Source organism: Pholis gunnellus (assembly GCF_910591455.1).
Source record: "Pholis gunnellus genome assembly, chromosome: 18".
In the NCBI taxonomy this organism is placed as follows: Eukaryota; Metazoa; Chordata; class Actinopteri; order Perciformes; family Pholidae; genus Pholis; species Pholis gunnellus.
In genome coordinates, this window is record NC_136545.1 from 9,984,441 (window position 1) to 10,001,417 (window position 16,977).

A 16,977-nucleotide genomic window follows, 5' to 3' on the forward strand; every position below is an offset into this window, starting at 1 on the left:
ATGTGCTTAATTCATAAATTGTTAAATTATCCAAGATCATAGGAATAAAGTCAAAGTCAGATCTGTACCAGATTCCCTTTTAAATATATATATATATATATATATATATATATATATATAGGTTGTGTAACATGTTAACTTGTTATGGTATAGTCCTTATGTACTGTAAGTACAAGTACAAGTCATGTAGAGCATAAAAGGACATTAATATGTTAGTGATGCCTCTCCACAGACCTCAGGTAGATGAAACAGAACCAGTGAACGATGCACACCTTGACATTTTCATTTGGGATTTCTCCGAGGCTTTAACGCGGCCCCCTAAATCAACATGACACAACAGAACTGAACGGTGCACAGGCCACGGAGGTAGCAGCACATCACTTAATCACAGGACCAAGAACTACATGGCCTCTCCTTCAGAAAACAAAAAAACATAGAAGTGAAAGACAAACATGAAAGGTGAAAAAACATGAATGCATCACATACTGCCTCACACACACACGCACACACAGGCACACAAAACATGTCTTTTACCAATCAAAACACCCACCTTTGTGCAATAGGAAGACAGACACAAAATTTAGTCTTGAACTAGGCGTTTCATGACAGTTTGACAGCAAGGACAACAAACACTTCTGCTGTTATTTAATTTCCCAAAAATGACAAAGCACAAGCGACCCGTCATGAAACAAAAAGCCTTGTGTAAATCAACTGAGGAATTTCAGGCTCATATTGTTCTCATAAAGGCCACTGAGACAGCTACGCTCGCCTCTGAAGTTAATGCCCTGTTGCCAATCTTCTATTCTTTTTTTAAATTCCATTTCATCACATAAGAACTCCACTCTGATGAAATCACAGGTACAAGTGGAAATGTTTCTTTTCTTCCCACGTATGCTACCGCCTCTCCATGATATTGCACTGAATAAAGGCTTTGAGTTAGCAGCCAGCATTACTTCACAGAATGCCTTGATAACAGTGTAGTCTATTTGAGATGTTCTTAAGAGGACCGTGGTCTCTCGTTTCCTCGTTGTGACATCAATACTCCGCAACATTGATGTTTTTTTTTCTTTTGTTGCTGAGAAAAAAGCCCGTTAGAAACGTAGATGTACCCAGATGCTTTGTTTTCACAGCTACCCTGCTTGAAACAAATGTATAGTTTCTTCGACTAATGATAAAGAAAAGAGAAAAGTACATGTCATGAAAATCCTAGTTGTTTTTTTTTAGTTTTTCTTAAATTATCGGTTGATTTAAAATACATCACAGTAATATGTTTTTGTGTCCGCAGGTGACCTCTCTCTTTCTCTTTGATTTTGGCACTGCACTATACATAATTTAGTTGATTTGTATCCATCACCCCACATGAATAACTGTATCACTGGTTATATTAAAATAGGCTCACACAGTCCGAGAGACAAAGCTCACATCCTCTCTGTCATGTGTTGTTGGATCAGAGTTGATTGTGTGGATGCAATATACAGAGCCTGTGCACGTATTGTACATGTATGCTTTTTTTCTTCTTCTTCTTCTTTTATTTCACAGGGGAGAGTCTCTTCAGGAGCTTCTTCCCTTTGGAAAGTAGTCCTTTCTTCTTCTTGTTTGCCAGATCTTGGTCCCGGGGGTCCCGTGGGTCCCGGGGCTCCAGCGGGAGGCGGGGGACCCTCGTAGGGCTGAGGGGTCTCATGGTGCCTGGGAGGAGGGGCCGAACAATCGGGGACGGCGCTCGGACAGGTGTGGCGTCGTTGTCGACCGTGTCGGTGGTTTCCGTGGTCACCTGAGGAGAGAAGCGATGGGGAGGAGTGGAGGCATGGGGCAGCGTATTACAAAAGCAGCAACACGTTTACTCTGCAGACTAGGCCTGAGTCTGTCTGAGCTCTTCATCAAAATGTTCTCTAAATGCAGACGCTTTTCAAACTGTAGTGCTTGTTTTGTACAATAAGCAGTGTACTGTTCTTTTGAGTGAAACCTGCACTCACTGAGCGCACAATGAACAAATTACCCACCGACTCATTGACGTCTTACATGCTTGTTTGTTGCCTGATGGTACTTGTTGAGAAACACGTCTGACTGGTTTCATCCAGTAATTCAAGTGAATGTTTTTGTAATTACCTCCAGCAAGAAGGTACATTTGTGGCACTTTTTGTTGTTTAGCAGAAAAACTTCTTTAAAATTTCATTTGATGGAAATTTAAGTCATGGGTCAAATGGAACACGTATCCCATGGCTGTACAATATGATACAGATGTTAAAGGCTCAAACTTTTCTACTATTAAAAGAAGTTAGAAGAAGAAAGAGGATTATGCAGAATTGACTATTTGCATTCTCTAACTTGACTATCCATGTACAGAATATTATCAGGCACCATCATTATCAACATATAGATTTTTTTTTGTATTAATCTCCTTTTTTTAGCAAATATATTTGAGTTATTTATGTTTATGTTATATATTATCTACCTCAGTGTCTTTCTGTTGTTTGGTGATTCTTATGTGGCTGCTCTAACTACCGCAATTTCTTAGGATTAATAAAGTTATCTATCGATCATAGTTTCATAACTACATTTGTGAAATTAATTCACACACACACACACACACAAACACACACACACGCACACATAGACATTGTACATATGTAGAAAAAAAACACTGAGGAGGAAGTTATCAAATGTTGAGTACGACATCAGCACAACACAGAGCCGCAGAAGTCCGCCATCAGTAGGCCATCAGTAGGGAACGTACAGTACAGTATTATACAGTACAACACCAAGGGACACAACTGTAGATACCAGGCTTCTCAACTAATGCAGCAGCTGGATACGCAGCGATGCTTTTGAGAGCATCATGAAAGTTTGTATTTAGAATTTCAGTTTTAAAGAGTCTAAATTTCTCAGACCCAAATTGCCAGTGATGTATCATGATATATGTCTTTTGGGTGACAACAATTATGCTATTCAGTATGGTTTGAGGCCAATACTATGATCATTTTAACATATCGAAATAAACATGTATGTATTTGAAAATGTACCAAAACATTTGGGTAACTGCACATTTTCACTGATCCGATACATCACCGTGAAAAACAAAAGAGCCCTCTGCTGTGACCACAAGCTGTGTGCATTAGAGTTTGGTATCTCAAGTTGCCGACTTACTGTACAAGGCAGACAGAGCCATTTATGGTGTGAAATGAACAATCTTCTTCTGTTTGTTTGTTTTGTTTTGCCAAGCGGGTGAGGAAAAACAAAAAAGAAATCAGATGTGGCAGCAAAGTCACCGTCGCTTAAAAAAAAACCCCACACCACTATGAAAACTGAAAACAACAACAACGTCAACAACACCAACACACCGAACACAGAGCGCCAAAAAAAAAGAATGTTTTTAATATCCAATTTTTTTTTCTTTTATTGTTCCATTGTAACAATACAGTATGGATGTATCAGTGCTGCGATTAGTTTTGTCTCTCGAGCTCAGAGCAAACATGGCATATCCACTGTCAACAGGGCTGAAAAATAGATTTGATGTGTGTGCAATATACATAAAGAAACAAAGCCTCTTTAAGGAAATACAGCAGTCGAATCAAGAAAGTTATTATAAAATGTATCAAGTATGAAAAAGGCATGCTTCTCTCTCTTTTTCATCTTAAAAGTTTTCCCTCAAATACTTGATTTCAGTGTCCTCGGGTAGCCATTGTTATGTGTTAATAAAGCACTTATTACTATACACAATAACCACATTTTTGATTTTGTGTTTCAGTGCAAAGAGGTACCAAATTATGTTGTGTAAGGAATGAGTTGAGCCTTTTTCAAGTCCTCCTTAACCAGTGCTACATGCATAAATCACCCGCAGAGCTCCCACAGTCTATCCTCTCTCTGTCCATGTCAGGCTTTGCTTCTTCCTTTCTCTGAGACTCAGAAAGGTGTTAACACTGGATTGTTTTTTTTTTGTTGTCCCCTTTTCCAAAGGGTGAGGGGGGCGGGGGGGAAGGGCGGGGGGGGGGAGAAGGGGGAGGGAGGTTGTTAGTTTGTATAGAGTCACCACTGTCACCACATGGACAAACACACACAATGAACAGCACACAGACGGCAAGTGGAGGAAGCGAGAGACGGAAATCAAGAGAGAGGACGGAGGATGGATGAACACAGGGCCTAGCGCTGAGAGCGGCGATGATGGTGTACCCGTTTGCCCTCTGAGACGGTGGAGGCAGAATTGGCAGGGGGCCGGTTGGCAGGCTCTTCCTGGGGGTAGTGGGACGGAGTATCGGTCAGATACACCTCCACGTCATCAGGCACTTCTTCCAGGAAGTTAGAGGGAACCAGACCGCGGTGGCCGTTGATCTCACCCTGTCGACAGTAATGAGTTCTGTCAGGGAGGCTGGACATGATGCATTTGGTCGACACAGCATGTCGTATACTACTGTATAGGCTGGAATTTGAGGTAATCCCCTCAGGGATGTATCGGGACACTTTCCATCATTTTTCTTTTTTTTTTTTTTTTTTAATTCAGCATGTGAACCTAATTTCCGCTGCCAATCCCCGGGACTCATTTCATTCATGTTTCAAAATTATTAATTTGCATATTCATCATTCTTCCCAACCTCCTGATTTGTTGAATGAAAGATTGTTTGACACCAACCACCCCGCCTGCAATCAATCACTGTGCAAGAATCGGGACTCTACAGTAAAACACATTGCTGTTAATACCCAGGGAAAGGCCTGTATGTTAAAAGTTCCACATTTCACTTTGTTTATGAGAGTTTCAAGACTGACGCCATTCTCTAATGTCTGAACGGTAAATACAAAGCTACAACCAGCAGCCGGTTACCTTAGCATTGGATAAAGATTGGAATAAGGGAAAACAGCCAGCCTGGCTCTGCCTTTAGGCAAAAAGTATACATAATTTGCATACCAGCACTTCTAAAAATTAACTTGTGTCTAAAAAACAAAAAGGGAAACAAATGACAGTTCAGTTTCTGTGCAAAAAAATATAAAGTGTTGTTACAAAAGCAAACACGGCCAAGTGGCACTCACATAATAGAATCCGTCTTCATCAATATCTCCAAACACAGCCATGATGTCACCAGCACAGAAGGTCAACTCGGCCTATCAGAAGACAGAGAAACAGAAAGGGATATACAAGGAACGCGATCCAGGGGAAGTGGACTATGTTTTAATCTGTTATATTGGTTTATGTGGGGGTCATGGTCTGATACAGCCCTTCCTTTGGATCTGTAAATACATGTGTGTTCAGTAATGAGCCCTTAGCAGTTGCTGGTACCTCGACATCGACATTAGGGGAGCTCTCTCGGGGGTCGTAGTCGTACAGGGCCACCATCCTCCTCGAGGCCTGATCTCGACGCAGGCCTCTTCTGTGCTGCTCTGGAAGCAATAACGGATTTCATTTTAACATAAAGTATTTCAACTTGTGTTTTCAGTCACAATTAAACTTTGCAACCCCACCGACAGCGGGCAACAGCGATCATCTGTACTCGCTCAGGAGAGTGAGTCAGCCTGCGTAGTACCTAATCTGTCCACAGGGGTGCTGAGTGGCAGGAAGCCCTGTTTGATGAGCTGGTCCATTGTCTCCTCGTCCTCCGCTCGGATCTCTGACACCATGTTACAGGGGATCAGCCCCATCCTGCCCCTCACCTCTGCTCTGTAAAACCCATCTGTGTCTTTATCACCGTACACCTGTCAGAGAGGAGAGTATGTAGTACTTCGGTTATGGTGATTGAGGCACAGTCAAGCCAGTAATTGACATGTTGTTTTTTTTTTCAAATATGCTCTAGTTTATGTAGAAGGGTTATACATATAAGATAAGATAAAGATATTTTGCAATTTTGTATTAATTTTTAAATGATAAATTATACATTTGTTTATGACTATAGTGCACCACTGACAGACATTTGTCAGCTGCTACAAAATGTACAAATGTGTTTGTTTTTTTTACTGTAAAATAAGCTAGTCTATACACAAGGATATTGGAAAAACAAACAATAGTAAATGATGGAGTCCATCTGAGAGAACTATATTCAAACTGAACATACTTTCTGCAGCTACTGCACACTGCAATAACTATTTATGACACCCAATATTTCAGGATTATAGTGTTTGTGTTTCATGGCCAAAATACAGCAAACAACTAGCCCCTTATGAAATGTACATAAACATAAACTCCCACCCTAATAATCTGCCCCTCTTTGAAGGGCAGCTCCTCATCAGCTGCATCTGGGTTGGGGGACATGGACAGAGGATCATAGTCAAAGAGGGCCACAAAGATCCGGAAGGACTCCTCAGGCTCGGACTCATCGTAGTACGTGGGAGAGCGGCGGTCCCGGTCCCTATAGCCATCTTAAACACATTGAAGACAAAACAAATTCCATCATCCTGCATCACTACAAAGAGCAACCTATTAATGTGGTCCAACACACACAAAACAGGAACTTTGGAGGAGGCTTTGTTTCTTTAAGGAAATATGTAATATTTGCAAACATAACTTTTATGTTTGTCTTCAGTCAAATATGTTTTGTGATGTTTGGTCACAGATTTCAGTGCTCAGCAACAAAACTTTAAAGTAATTTGGTGACGAAACCTACGGTTTCATACAGTATACACCACTTACTTCTATACTGAGCAAGTCCATACAGTATGTTACAGTTACAGTACATATTGATGGGTCTTAGCCATGCTTTAAAGGAAGTCAATGAGGATTTTCTTTACTAATATGTCTCATAGATTTGCTGTATTGCATGACAGATTTGATTTTCCAGTCTAGCCATAATTGTGCCTGTCAGCATGCAGGAAAAAAATCAGTGGTCAGTCAACTATTTAAATCCTTTACTGAAGCACACGCATGCACCAACAAAAACAAACACATACACACACACACACACATTACATGTACTTTCACGTTTCATTTAGTCTATTTTTACATACAATTATGCAGTGAGAGACAGACGAGGAGCAATACAAACCATGGTGCAATACACAGAGAACGTGATTCATGGACATGACACCACACCAGAAACACACAAGACTCAGACAAGCATGCAACAAGAAGCCTAAATAAAAACAATGCAAAGACAAAGATACAACTCCATGTGTCTATTTTCACTTCAAATAAAAACACAAATGAAATTCTGAGATCTAAAGCAAAATCCAAAACTTCCCACACATTGCCAACAAATGTAGCCGCAAAAGGTCTAAAGCAGAGATGGCAGAGTTGTTGTGGAAGTCATTTATTTGAATTTGCTAGCAAAGTGTGATACTGTTAGGCCAAAGCTTCATTTTGGTGCTTGGAAATACAAGCATGATGTGAAATGCACTGCTCCCGGCTGAGCATAGGCCAACCTACAGAAGGTTCGGGTAATTTTATTTATGTGACCACGACCAAAGGACAACTGCATTTCCAACAGCTGATATTTCAAACTCAAAAAAAACCTCAAACGTCTAAAGAAAACAAGAAAGCAGTGAAGGTGTCGTCGTTATTTAATGTCTGCCACTAATATTTCCTCTACATGTCATGCAAGAATGCTCTCATTAAAAGGTGTCGTGGGTGTGGTTGTACTACAAGGGGAAGGGGTTTAGCAGGCATCTGGAGTTCAGTGCAGTGAGTGAGGCATTCTCCGAGCAGTCAATCAATCATTTATCATCTGCAACTGTGGGAAGGTTCATCCTGGACCCCAGGTATGGCGTTGCCAGTGGGTCCACCATTTCAGTGCAGTGCAGTCATGCTGTTCAACTGTAAGCATAATAATATCTGGTATTATTTGAGACGGAGAAACAGGCACTTGCAAGGTGTCCACAGCTACTTCTTGCTGTTTGCCAGTTGCTGGTGGCATTTTTTTATTTTTTTTTTTTGTCGCCATGCTGTGGTGGTAGAAACAGGACTGCAGGCACATACCATGGGGTGACCTGGTGCCGCCCATGTGCCTGCGGGAAGACCACGTCCTGTGCCGAGCTACTCTGCCATAGTAAACATCCTCGGTGATGGGGTTTGCCTCACTGCTATTCTCAAAGGTTACCTCTACAGGAAACACCAATTAGAGGGTGACGGGGTTACAATGCAAAGCTCAACATTCCCTTCCCAAAAGGTTAACTGAAGATTTGTGTTGCCACCTAAAGCGTCTTACTGGTAAATACAAATACACACAGGAAAGAAAAAAAAACGACTATAGCAAAACTATCATGATTGTCAGAGTTTATCAGAGTAGATTAGCACATCAGCGTGTAGTGCAACTGTTTGCAAGGCAATTTAAGAAAAGTGTCAGTTTGTGGCATCATTATAATCTCTGCAAGATGTTCAGGTAGTGAAGGGCATGAGCATGGTTCATAGACACAGAGGTGATCTGGAGACACAGAGAAGCTCATGATCGTGTTAACAGAGCAACAAACATGTCTGTACTAAGGCACAAAAAAACACAAAAATGATAATAAATAAATAAATAAATAAACGACACCCCCCTCCGCTCTCTGTATCCACCCGCCCATACTGACCAATGGAGGGGACCATTAGAGGTCTTCTCTGAGGCTGGGGACCGACGCGATGGTTTCTTCTGCCCGTCTCCCGGTCATGACGGCCTCCAGCCGGAGTGTTGCCCTGAAATGCACATAAAGCACAGAAAACATTCGCAAACATTAAACATTCACGAGCTGCTCGCGGACACATGACTCGCAAACGGTGTGTGGAAAAAAGAAAAAAAAACGCATGTCGACGTACTCGTACAAATTGTATGTAAACAAAATCATGCAGCACTCACAGGCAGGCACACTGAAACACAGACGCATAGACACGCACTCAGACACACACAAGCCCACGGGAAATTTCAACATTCCAATATTAAGCAAATACTGATTAAAAAAACACCTACTGAAATGTATTGTGTCAAAGATATCAGTAAGCGCTTGTCCACCGTGTATTACTGTGTACAACGCAAAACTGTCCACGCCCAGTCTCTCCCCGTGTCTCTCTCCAAGGTGCTGAACACATTCACGCCCAGTGTATCTTAGTTTCTCTCCATGAAGCTGAAACATTCAAACCCAGCTTCTTTTGTCTGTGTTGCTCTCAGACTGCAGCCTCGCGGCGTCAGTGTTCTGAATTTTGTGGCGGCAGTCGCCGCAGCTCCACGTCACCTCCGATCCTACCAATATCCAGTTCTATACACCACGGGCTGCTTCTATCTACCTTGTGCAATCTCATAGCGAAATGGAGAGGATTTACAGTTTAGATGAGAGGATAATGTTAAAAATATAGCGAATTTTGCTGACTAATATCACACACATTGGGCCAGACTTGATGGTCAAACTCTGAAGATGTTGCTTCAGATCCGTTTCTCTTCACTGGTCTGTGGAAATGCTGCCTGAAAGCATTAAAAACCCAGTCTGTCTCTCTCCGTTTCTCTCCATAGTGCTGAAACCCAGTTTCTTTCTCTCTGTTTTTAATTTAATTTTTTTTACCTAAACTCAGCACACACACTAACAACACTTAATTAAATGCATGTCAAGGCAGCAGTCTCAATTGAAGTATCTGTGCCCGTGCAGTTCACTAACTAATAATAAATTTGGGTGGTTATGACTTTTGGGTTTAGAATAAGTGCAAAGAACTGCACCTTGGGTGTGTTGTGCGAGTTGCGTCGACGTCCCTCTTCCAGCTGCATCTCAGAGTACAGCTCCTCCTCCTCCTCTTCCATGATGTCAGACAGGTCAGAGCCCCGGCTGCTTTCGCTGTGATAATCTTCATTGTGACTATAGTGAGGCTTTTGGCAGTCACGCACACACACAAACAAACACACAGACGCAATTGTTTAAGTCCACATACATCCGTACGTACATGCGCACACCAAACACACATGGATGGGCAAACACACGCATGTGAGCACACACAGGGACACGGGCACAGGAGTGTATGCATGCAACCACCCAGACATGCATGCACACACACGTCCAAACATACACACACACGTAAGAGGTTGTCCATTGAAAAACACATTGGGACAAAAGTAAGGCAAAAGATTCATCGCTGTTCTTACCGGCCTCCCGAGCTCAGAGCCTCTGAGGAACTCATCCACTGAGGGTCCTCTCCGACGGCCGCGCGCAAACCCCTCTTCATCTTCCTCTTCCTCGTCAGAATGATGCTGGTGAAATGAATGACCCTGCTCTCCATATCTGCCCTGCCTCCTGTCCACCTGAAAACATGCATGAAAAGTGTGAGGCAAGTAAGTAACAGAGACGGAGGCATACCGGTGGTACCAGTGGACAGTTCAATACGCTCTTGTCTTATGGTGTGAATATAGTATATATATATATGACAGTCATAGAAAGCCAAATATGAATGGATTATGCATTGCCATTTTCATCAGACCTTGCCACTTTCTGCTGCCACCCTCTGCGCTGCTTCTCGGGCGATGGCTTTGGCGACGGTGTCCGGGATGAGCGTGCCTCTGGGCTGAGGAAGAATCCTCTGGGGGGAGGGGGAGCGTGGATTGGGAGGGGGAGGGGCCTCAAGGGTGTGGCCTTGCATGGGCACAGGAGGCTGGGAAGTGGGAGAGCGTGTTAGGTCCCAGCCGGGCTGGCCAGGTGGAAAAGCTCCCCCGTGGTGGGCTGCGTGCTCTTTGGCATCCAGGTCTCTGGCACATACTGGTCTCTGAGGTATAGGGTGGTGATGGGGGTGGGGTAGCAGAGGCAGTTGGTGCTGGGGCCTGGGACCTTGGTGCGGATGGCGAGGCGGAAGGTGTAGGGGCTGGGGCTGAGGATGTGGGGGTCGGTGCTGGGGTTGCGGGGGTCCACCTGGGTGGGGGAGTCTGGGATGGGGTTGAGGGTGAGGAGGATGGGGTGGGGGTGGTTGTCCGTGGGCCTGGGGTGGAGCAGGAAGTTGGGCTGTGGCATGAGGAAGGTGAGGGGATTGGAGGTGGGGCTGAGCATGGGGGTGTGGAGGGGGGCCTGCGTGGGGGTGCATCGGCGGTGGCAGGGGGATTGCAGGTAGAGGCACGAGGAGGTTGTTTGGAATGACGGCGACAAGGGAGTCCTGGGATTCTCCCTGCACTGACAGCGTCCTCACGATGATTTCCCTGGCCTCCAGGCACTGAATCCTCGTCAGCTCGACAGCAACATAGTCTGCCATTGGGAACAGCACTTCAGCTATCTGGATTTAAAAAGAGAAAATTAAATGTCAACATACACAGAAGCGCCATAATCATTTCTAACAACTGAAACAACTTTTTTTTCTTTGGTGGCGTCCCAAGACTCCAAGACTACGATCCGAAAATAATGAATATTCTCTTTGTTCTGAGCCAAACCTCCTTCACAATGTATCAACGTTAATATTAGTATGTGAAGCGGATAATAAAGCAGGAAACACCACGCTGTCAAAGTTTCAACATAGTGTGTTTTACTTTGGCAGTCACCAGAGGGAGTGAGAGACCTTTTCCAAAGCTGCTCACAGGAACCCAGATCGAGAGGCTTGCTCTGAACATGAATCACAAGTAGATGGCACTGCCGCGTATGCGCTCAGGCCACTGATGACATAATGCTCAACTCAACATCAGATTCTATTACCACCCCATCTGTGATGTATGTTCTCATGTTTCAACTGGATTAAAAATGATTAAAACAACTCAATCAGTGTTTTGCTGTATCTGTGCACGGCGTGTAGGCCTTTGAAATATGGATCCCATATGCTTGGGAATTCTCCACAAACCCGTCCCTCGGTACTATTCCTGCTGCTGTACGAAGTCACTTATTTTCTTTGTTGCTATTATTGACGCCTTTAGCTCAAGATGCCTTTTAACAGAGGCTGTAGTCTTGGTGGGTAACACTTGCTAACTCACCCTCTGTCCTTTAGTGCAGACTGCGTAGCCAACGACATTTGCCCCGTTAGATGTGCCCGTGGGAGAGAGGATGGGGGGCTTCCAGCGGACCTGTAGGACCCCTGGAGCCTGCCCACAGAGCACCTGTACATCCTGGGGAGGCTGGGGAGGGCCTGGGAGGTGAGGGGGAAAAGAAAAATAGCTTAAAAGTTGTGTAATCATTTACTGCTTTATTATCACATATATATAAACAAGAGGAAAGGGTGTGAAGCATTCATCAAATGCACAAATTGGTGCACACACAACCATGCACAGAAATGAGAGGGGGTGAGGTGGGGGTGAGGATTCAAGACACAACAAACTGGGTTCATTGATAATTTCACGTGTCATATTTATACACTATATTTATACTTTGTAGATATGCACAGTTCATGCGGATACTTGTGAAAGTATGACATTGCTGTTGTGTGCTGTGTTTATAAAATGCCAATTATTAATATTACTATAATGAGGTTATAATGGCAGTACATTAACATTATCTAATGTAATATACTCCAAAATCAAACTGTGATGTGAAATGCGATCCTATTTGTGTAGCAGTATTTCTTGCAAAATCAAATATGAACAAATCAGTGTGTATTCCTCTGGCCTAGTGCTGTACCATAACCTCATACTACTCTTGATGTGAGGGGAAACAATGTAAGGTAAAATAAAACAATGCGGGCCTCTGGGCCTCCAGAGAGAAGCGCTGTTGTCTCCGCATGCAGGACACAATCCGGAGAGACTACAGCTCATTCTTTGTCTTCCACTCTCCTGGATCACTGGATAAAACATGCACAACTGCAGTCAAGCAGAGGCAAATGCACACTCATACAAAATGGTCATTTCAGCGAGCAGTGGAGAGGCACTGCTTTATATAGTGCTGGTTACTACAGGCTAGGCTATAGGCTGAGGAAATGACTCATCAGAATAATAACTGATCATATTGTGTGATGCGTGGCTGCTCTCTAATCAGTGATATACTCAGTGCAGTGAGCAAACATGGGCAAAAAATAAAATTAGAATTTGGTTTCCAAAAAATAAATTATTTATAAAAGATGTTTAATTTGTTACCATTGTTTGTAGATGAAAAATCTTTTTCACAATAAATGCCATTTTGCCCAAATGTCTTAATTGAACAATATGTCATAATTATTCTCAGTTCCATGACCACAAGCCTCTTCCGAAAGCACCATAGCACTAATGTCATCTCTGTCCATTGGTTTGCAACAGAAGAAAAATGATTTGAGGAAACCCAGCCCATGACTGATGTTTCATTCTGACCTGTTCTGCAATATGGTGTTGGACCTAGACAAAATACAATACACAACAACGGCAAGGTAAGGCAATTATGCACTGTACTCTTCTACAGCACAGTACAATAACCTGAACACTGCTATGGCATTATGTCACGTATTTGAGCTGGCATTACAGTTAACTGACATAAACAGAGCAGTAGCAGTCTGTCGTCTCCATCTGTCTCCAAGATCGTTTTTAAAAACAAGCAATCGTCTGCTTTGGTGCTATGCATACATTATTGGTAATCTGTATGTGTAGTAATGAGCTCCGCTGACCTGCAGCCTGAGTGCAGAACTCCACGCCGGCTTCTTTCCTCTCTCTCTGCTCCATCGGCAGTTGCCATGGCACCTGGTGCGGCTGTGCCACCACCGTCACTTTGTAAACCGTCAGGGGCTTCAGGTTGACGAAGCGTAGTCTATACCTTCCCGGCTTCACCGCTGCGTGCTCGGCCCCGTCCAGGAACACGTTGTGACCATAGTTACTGTTGCTAGGCAACCAGGAGAGCTCGGCAGTGTCGCGCTGGATGTCGTCCACCCGGAGGCCGCACGGCGCCACCACCACGTTGGCCCCCACCAGCAAGGTGCAGCGCAGCTCGTCTGACAAGCCCCGGTCCGTGGCGCTCTGCACCGACACGCGGTGAACGCAGCCGTCCAGGTCCAGCTTCTCCAGCAAACACTTGGCCCGGCCGCCATGCATTACACTGGCGCGAAGCTCCCCGTCTACCAACACGTTGTAGCCAGAGATGTTCCCCCAGCCCAAAGGCACGAGTGGAGGCTCCCAGGCCACGATGACGCTCCGTGCCAGCTGCTTGATCAGGTTGATCTTTCGGGGATAAGGCACGACGTCTTCAGCCAGGTCCTCGGGGTCCAGGGGCCCCCCTGTCCCATTGCTACAGGGAACCAAGGCGTTAGATGAGCCCAGGAGGCCGTCCTGGGCGCCTCCGTCCACTGCCATCAAGGCCAGGGGCATATGGTCCAGAGAGCCCAGGTCGTCTCCTCCCTCCCCCGACTCAATCGCTAGTTTCTCCTTGTCTTGGACAAATTCCACGAAGTTGGAGGGAACAAGTCCTCGCTGGCCATCTAGCAGCTCCCCTGTGACACAGAAAGTCATAGATTGGAAGTTGTAGGAGATGAATAACTCAACAAAGTGCATTTATTCTTCCTGTTCGTGTTGATGAAAATGCTACCCTTGTCTTGTCTCTATAGGAAAGCAAGACGATCCCTCTGCGATGCCTCACGCAAATGTTAAGATTAGGCTCACTAATTGCTCCTTACAAGAAAAAGACACAAGGAAAGCTGTAACTTGAATACACCTAATCATCAGTGAGATCTATTTTCCTTCAGAGAGAGTCAGATATGTAAACATACACTACGTGCTATTCCCTAAGACGTAAGATTAACTGCTGCTCTGATGCTATCTTTTGTACTCTCTCCAGTAAACACAGAAAACATTTCAACATTTTTAAGAACGTGAACTTTAGTTCACCGCTTTTGAACATTTCCAGGAACACCCCTGAGCATTTAGATGCTGCGGTCAATGCAGGAAAAAAAAAAAAAAAAGCTTAGATTTGCACTGTACTTTTTTCCCAAAGGGAAGAAGTTTGTGTTCAAAAAAGCTCCTTATCATCTTGTCCTTCAATCCCTTTCTCCACAGAGGCCTGGGAGACCTTAAGAACATCCGTGTGTGTGTGTCTGTGTATTCATGTGCGAATGAGTGTGTGTTTTGTTTGTGTGCACTGATGATTAAACTGAGCCCTGCTGGATTAGTCATCGAGCTAAAAGGGACCAAGGTCCCATCTTGACAACAGCTTGGTCTGAGGCATGAGTCTCCCTCCTGCGTGGTAAATACAAGGCTCTTCCACGATGCCATGCAATTTCACCGCCCACAGCTAATGAATCACTACAGCTGAGTACAACTGTGTCTGCGGCGGGCTGCGCTGTCGGCAGGATTTCTAGTCAGGGGGATTAGGATTGCCTCTGATGGAGAAGCCTTCATAATTCTAAAGAGATTAGACAGAGAATCACTCCAATCACCAGTTACAAAAAGGGTACAGGGTGTGTTCTTGGTGACACTGACACAGAGCATACTTACATACAGGTGTCGGCAAATTAACTTAATCACCTTTAACTTACTTTAAAGTAACAGGTTGAATGTCAGCTGGATTTTGATTGCTTTATAAGAGGTTTAATAGTGAGCTTTCAGAGCAATATGCAGCTCAACAACAGCACTATCATCTGAGCCCAAACTGAAGGTGGATCAGTCGAAAGAAAACTGCTAAAATATTTGATGCCTCTATGAAAACCACAGTGACATGAGCCAAATACAGTTTGACTGCACTGACAAAGAGGAGTTCAGGTCGCAAGGTTAAAATAACCAGTATGACATAAGTATCAGGGTGACAAGTACTGCTACTGTCATGATGCCCAAGAAGAGCAACAGTGTTTACAGTGATGAATGCGTCAGCATTGTAGTCTCTTTACATTAAGGTTTGATCATGATGTAATGTCATGTCTCGCACATCGAGGACAAAGTCAACAAGATATACTGTAGAGTGACAAGTAGGAGGACAAAATATCTCACGGATGTATATATATATATATATATACACCCACAATGCACAGCACAGTATATGACATGGTAATTTTAAAAGGATGTTGACTGTAACAAATTCACTGGGGGATAACTGTGAGCTGACACACACGGATCTTGGCATGTTGTCTCATTGCGAGATAATCAATATGCGATGATGCACACGCTTGTTGTGACTGTCAAGCATGCTCTGCTACAGCAGCAGACAGGGACTCGGGCAAAACCACAGACTTGAAAAGCAACAAAGGACACCTCCTGCTGTACTGTCATCTTTTATATATATATATAAAGTGCAATTTTGACTCTTTTTTGAATCATTATTTCCCATGTCATCTCTGAGTCTTGTTTTACTTCTCACCTTGATAGAAGCCGTCGTCGTCCATGTTTCCATACACGTACAGATACTTCCCAGCCACAAGGGGGAGTTCCGCTTCAGGGTGCTCGTTTGGTCCATCGTAAGGGTTATAACTGAAAGGAGGAGTTCCCCTTTTTTTTGTTAGTTTCCATGACAGTAGCTTTTTTTACATTTACATTTTTAAATAAAGAATCAGTTAGTTAGTAAACTCAAAAAAGATTATGTGCAATAAAAGCAACAGATTGCTGAAGCTGATCTCATTCACCTGTATCGGGCAGTGCAAAGGCGGACCTGGCCTGTGTAGCGATGCTTGGACCTGGGTGACGGGCTGGCCTCATCCTCCATCTATACATCGACAGCGTGACCGACATTAATGTCATATACTATATGCATGCTATTCATAATTAAGATTCAACCCGAAGCGAAGTAAGCCATTAACTCTGAACACATGACAAACTTAAAACTATCTTGAAGACGTGATAAGTTATACAAGCGTTGATGCGATAGTGGTCACAATCAATGCGTCAGACCCACCTCTGAGGGGGTCCGCTGTCGAGGGTTGCTGGGGCGGTCCGTCGTCACGGTGCTGGACTTGACAGACAGCGGTTCTGGTCTTTTTCTGTCTCCAGTCTGTGGTGTGCAGGGCGAGAACCGGGAGATCAGTAGAGGCGTGTTTGCCGCGCTCTCATCGCCTGGGAGACATCGATTTCCATAGCAAATAAAGAGCAACTGTCATTCCTTCTGCACCCATTTGCTGCTCACTGTACAGCTATTGATCTCCTGTTGAAGCGAGTGTACACACTCTTCATTGGCAAAGGCTATTCCACCCCGATCAACACCTCGCATCTGCAATGCATTTGTCCTTAAATACCACTGAGGTCCTCATGTGGAGGGGGGGGACAC

The 16,977-nt window shown here is 44.1% G+C and overlaps 1 protein-coding gene across 1 annotated transcript in view; it reads right to left on the reverse strand.

Annotated features, from left to right (window-relative positions):
• Positions 1-1,528: 1,528 nt before the first annotated feature.
• The window catches only part of rimbp2a (RIMS binding protein 2a), a gene marked incomplete at both ends in the record, with an annotated part of 53,848 nt that continues 38,399 nt past the window's right edge, over positions 1,529-16,977 (reverse strand). The window contains 17 exons of the mRNA XM_079179340.1: positions 1,529-1,771; positions 4,168-4,332; positions 5,020-5,091; positions 5,267-5,367; positions 5,511-5,679; positions 6,170-6,339; positions 7,892-8,014; positions 8,485-8,587; positions 9,597-9,743; positions 10,017-10,172; positions 10,349-11,128; positions 11,814-11,965; positions 13,116-13,139; positions 13,406-14,221; positions 16,078-16,187; positions 16,340-16,419; positions 16,609-16,766. Of these exons, the coding sequence (XP_079035466.1) occupies positions 1,529-1,771; positions 4,168-4,332; positions 5,020-5,091; positions 5,267-5,367; positions 5,511-5,679; positions 6,170-6,339; positions 7,892-8,014; positions 8,485-8,587; positions 9,597-9,743; positions 10,017-10,172; positions 10,349-11,128; positions 11,814-11,965; positions 13,116-13,139; positions 13,406-14,221; positions 16,078-16,187; positions 16,340-16,419; positions 16,609-16,766 (3,569 nt within the window). The remainder of the gene's footprint in view (positions 1,772-4,167; positions 4,333-5,019; positions 5,092-5,266; positions 5,368-5,510; positions 5,680-6,169; positions 6,340-7,891; positions 8,015-8,484; positions 8,588-9,596; positions 9,744-10,016; positions 10,173-10,348; positions 11,129-11,813; positions 11,966-13,115; positions 13,140-13,405; positions 14,222-16,077; positions 16,188-16,339; positions 16,420-16,608; positions 16,767-16,977) is intronic.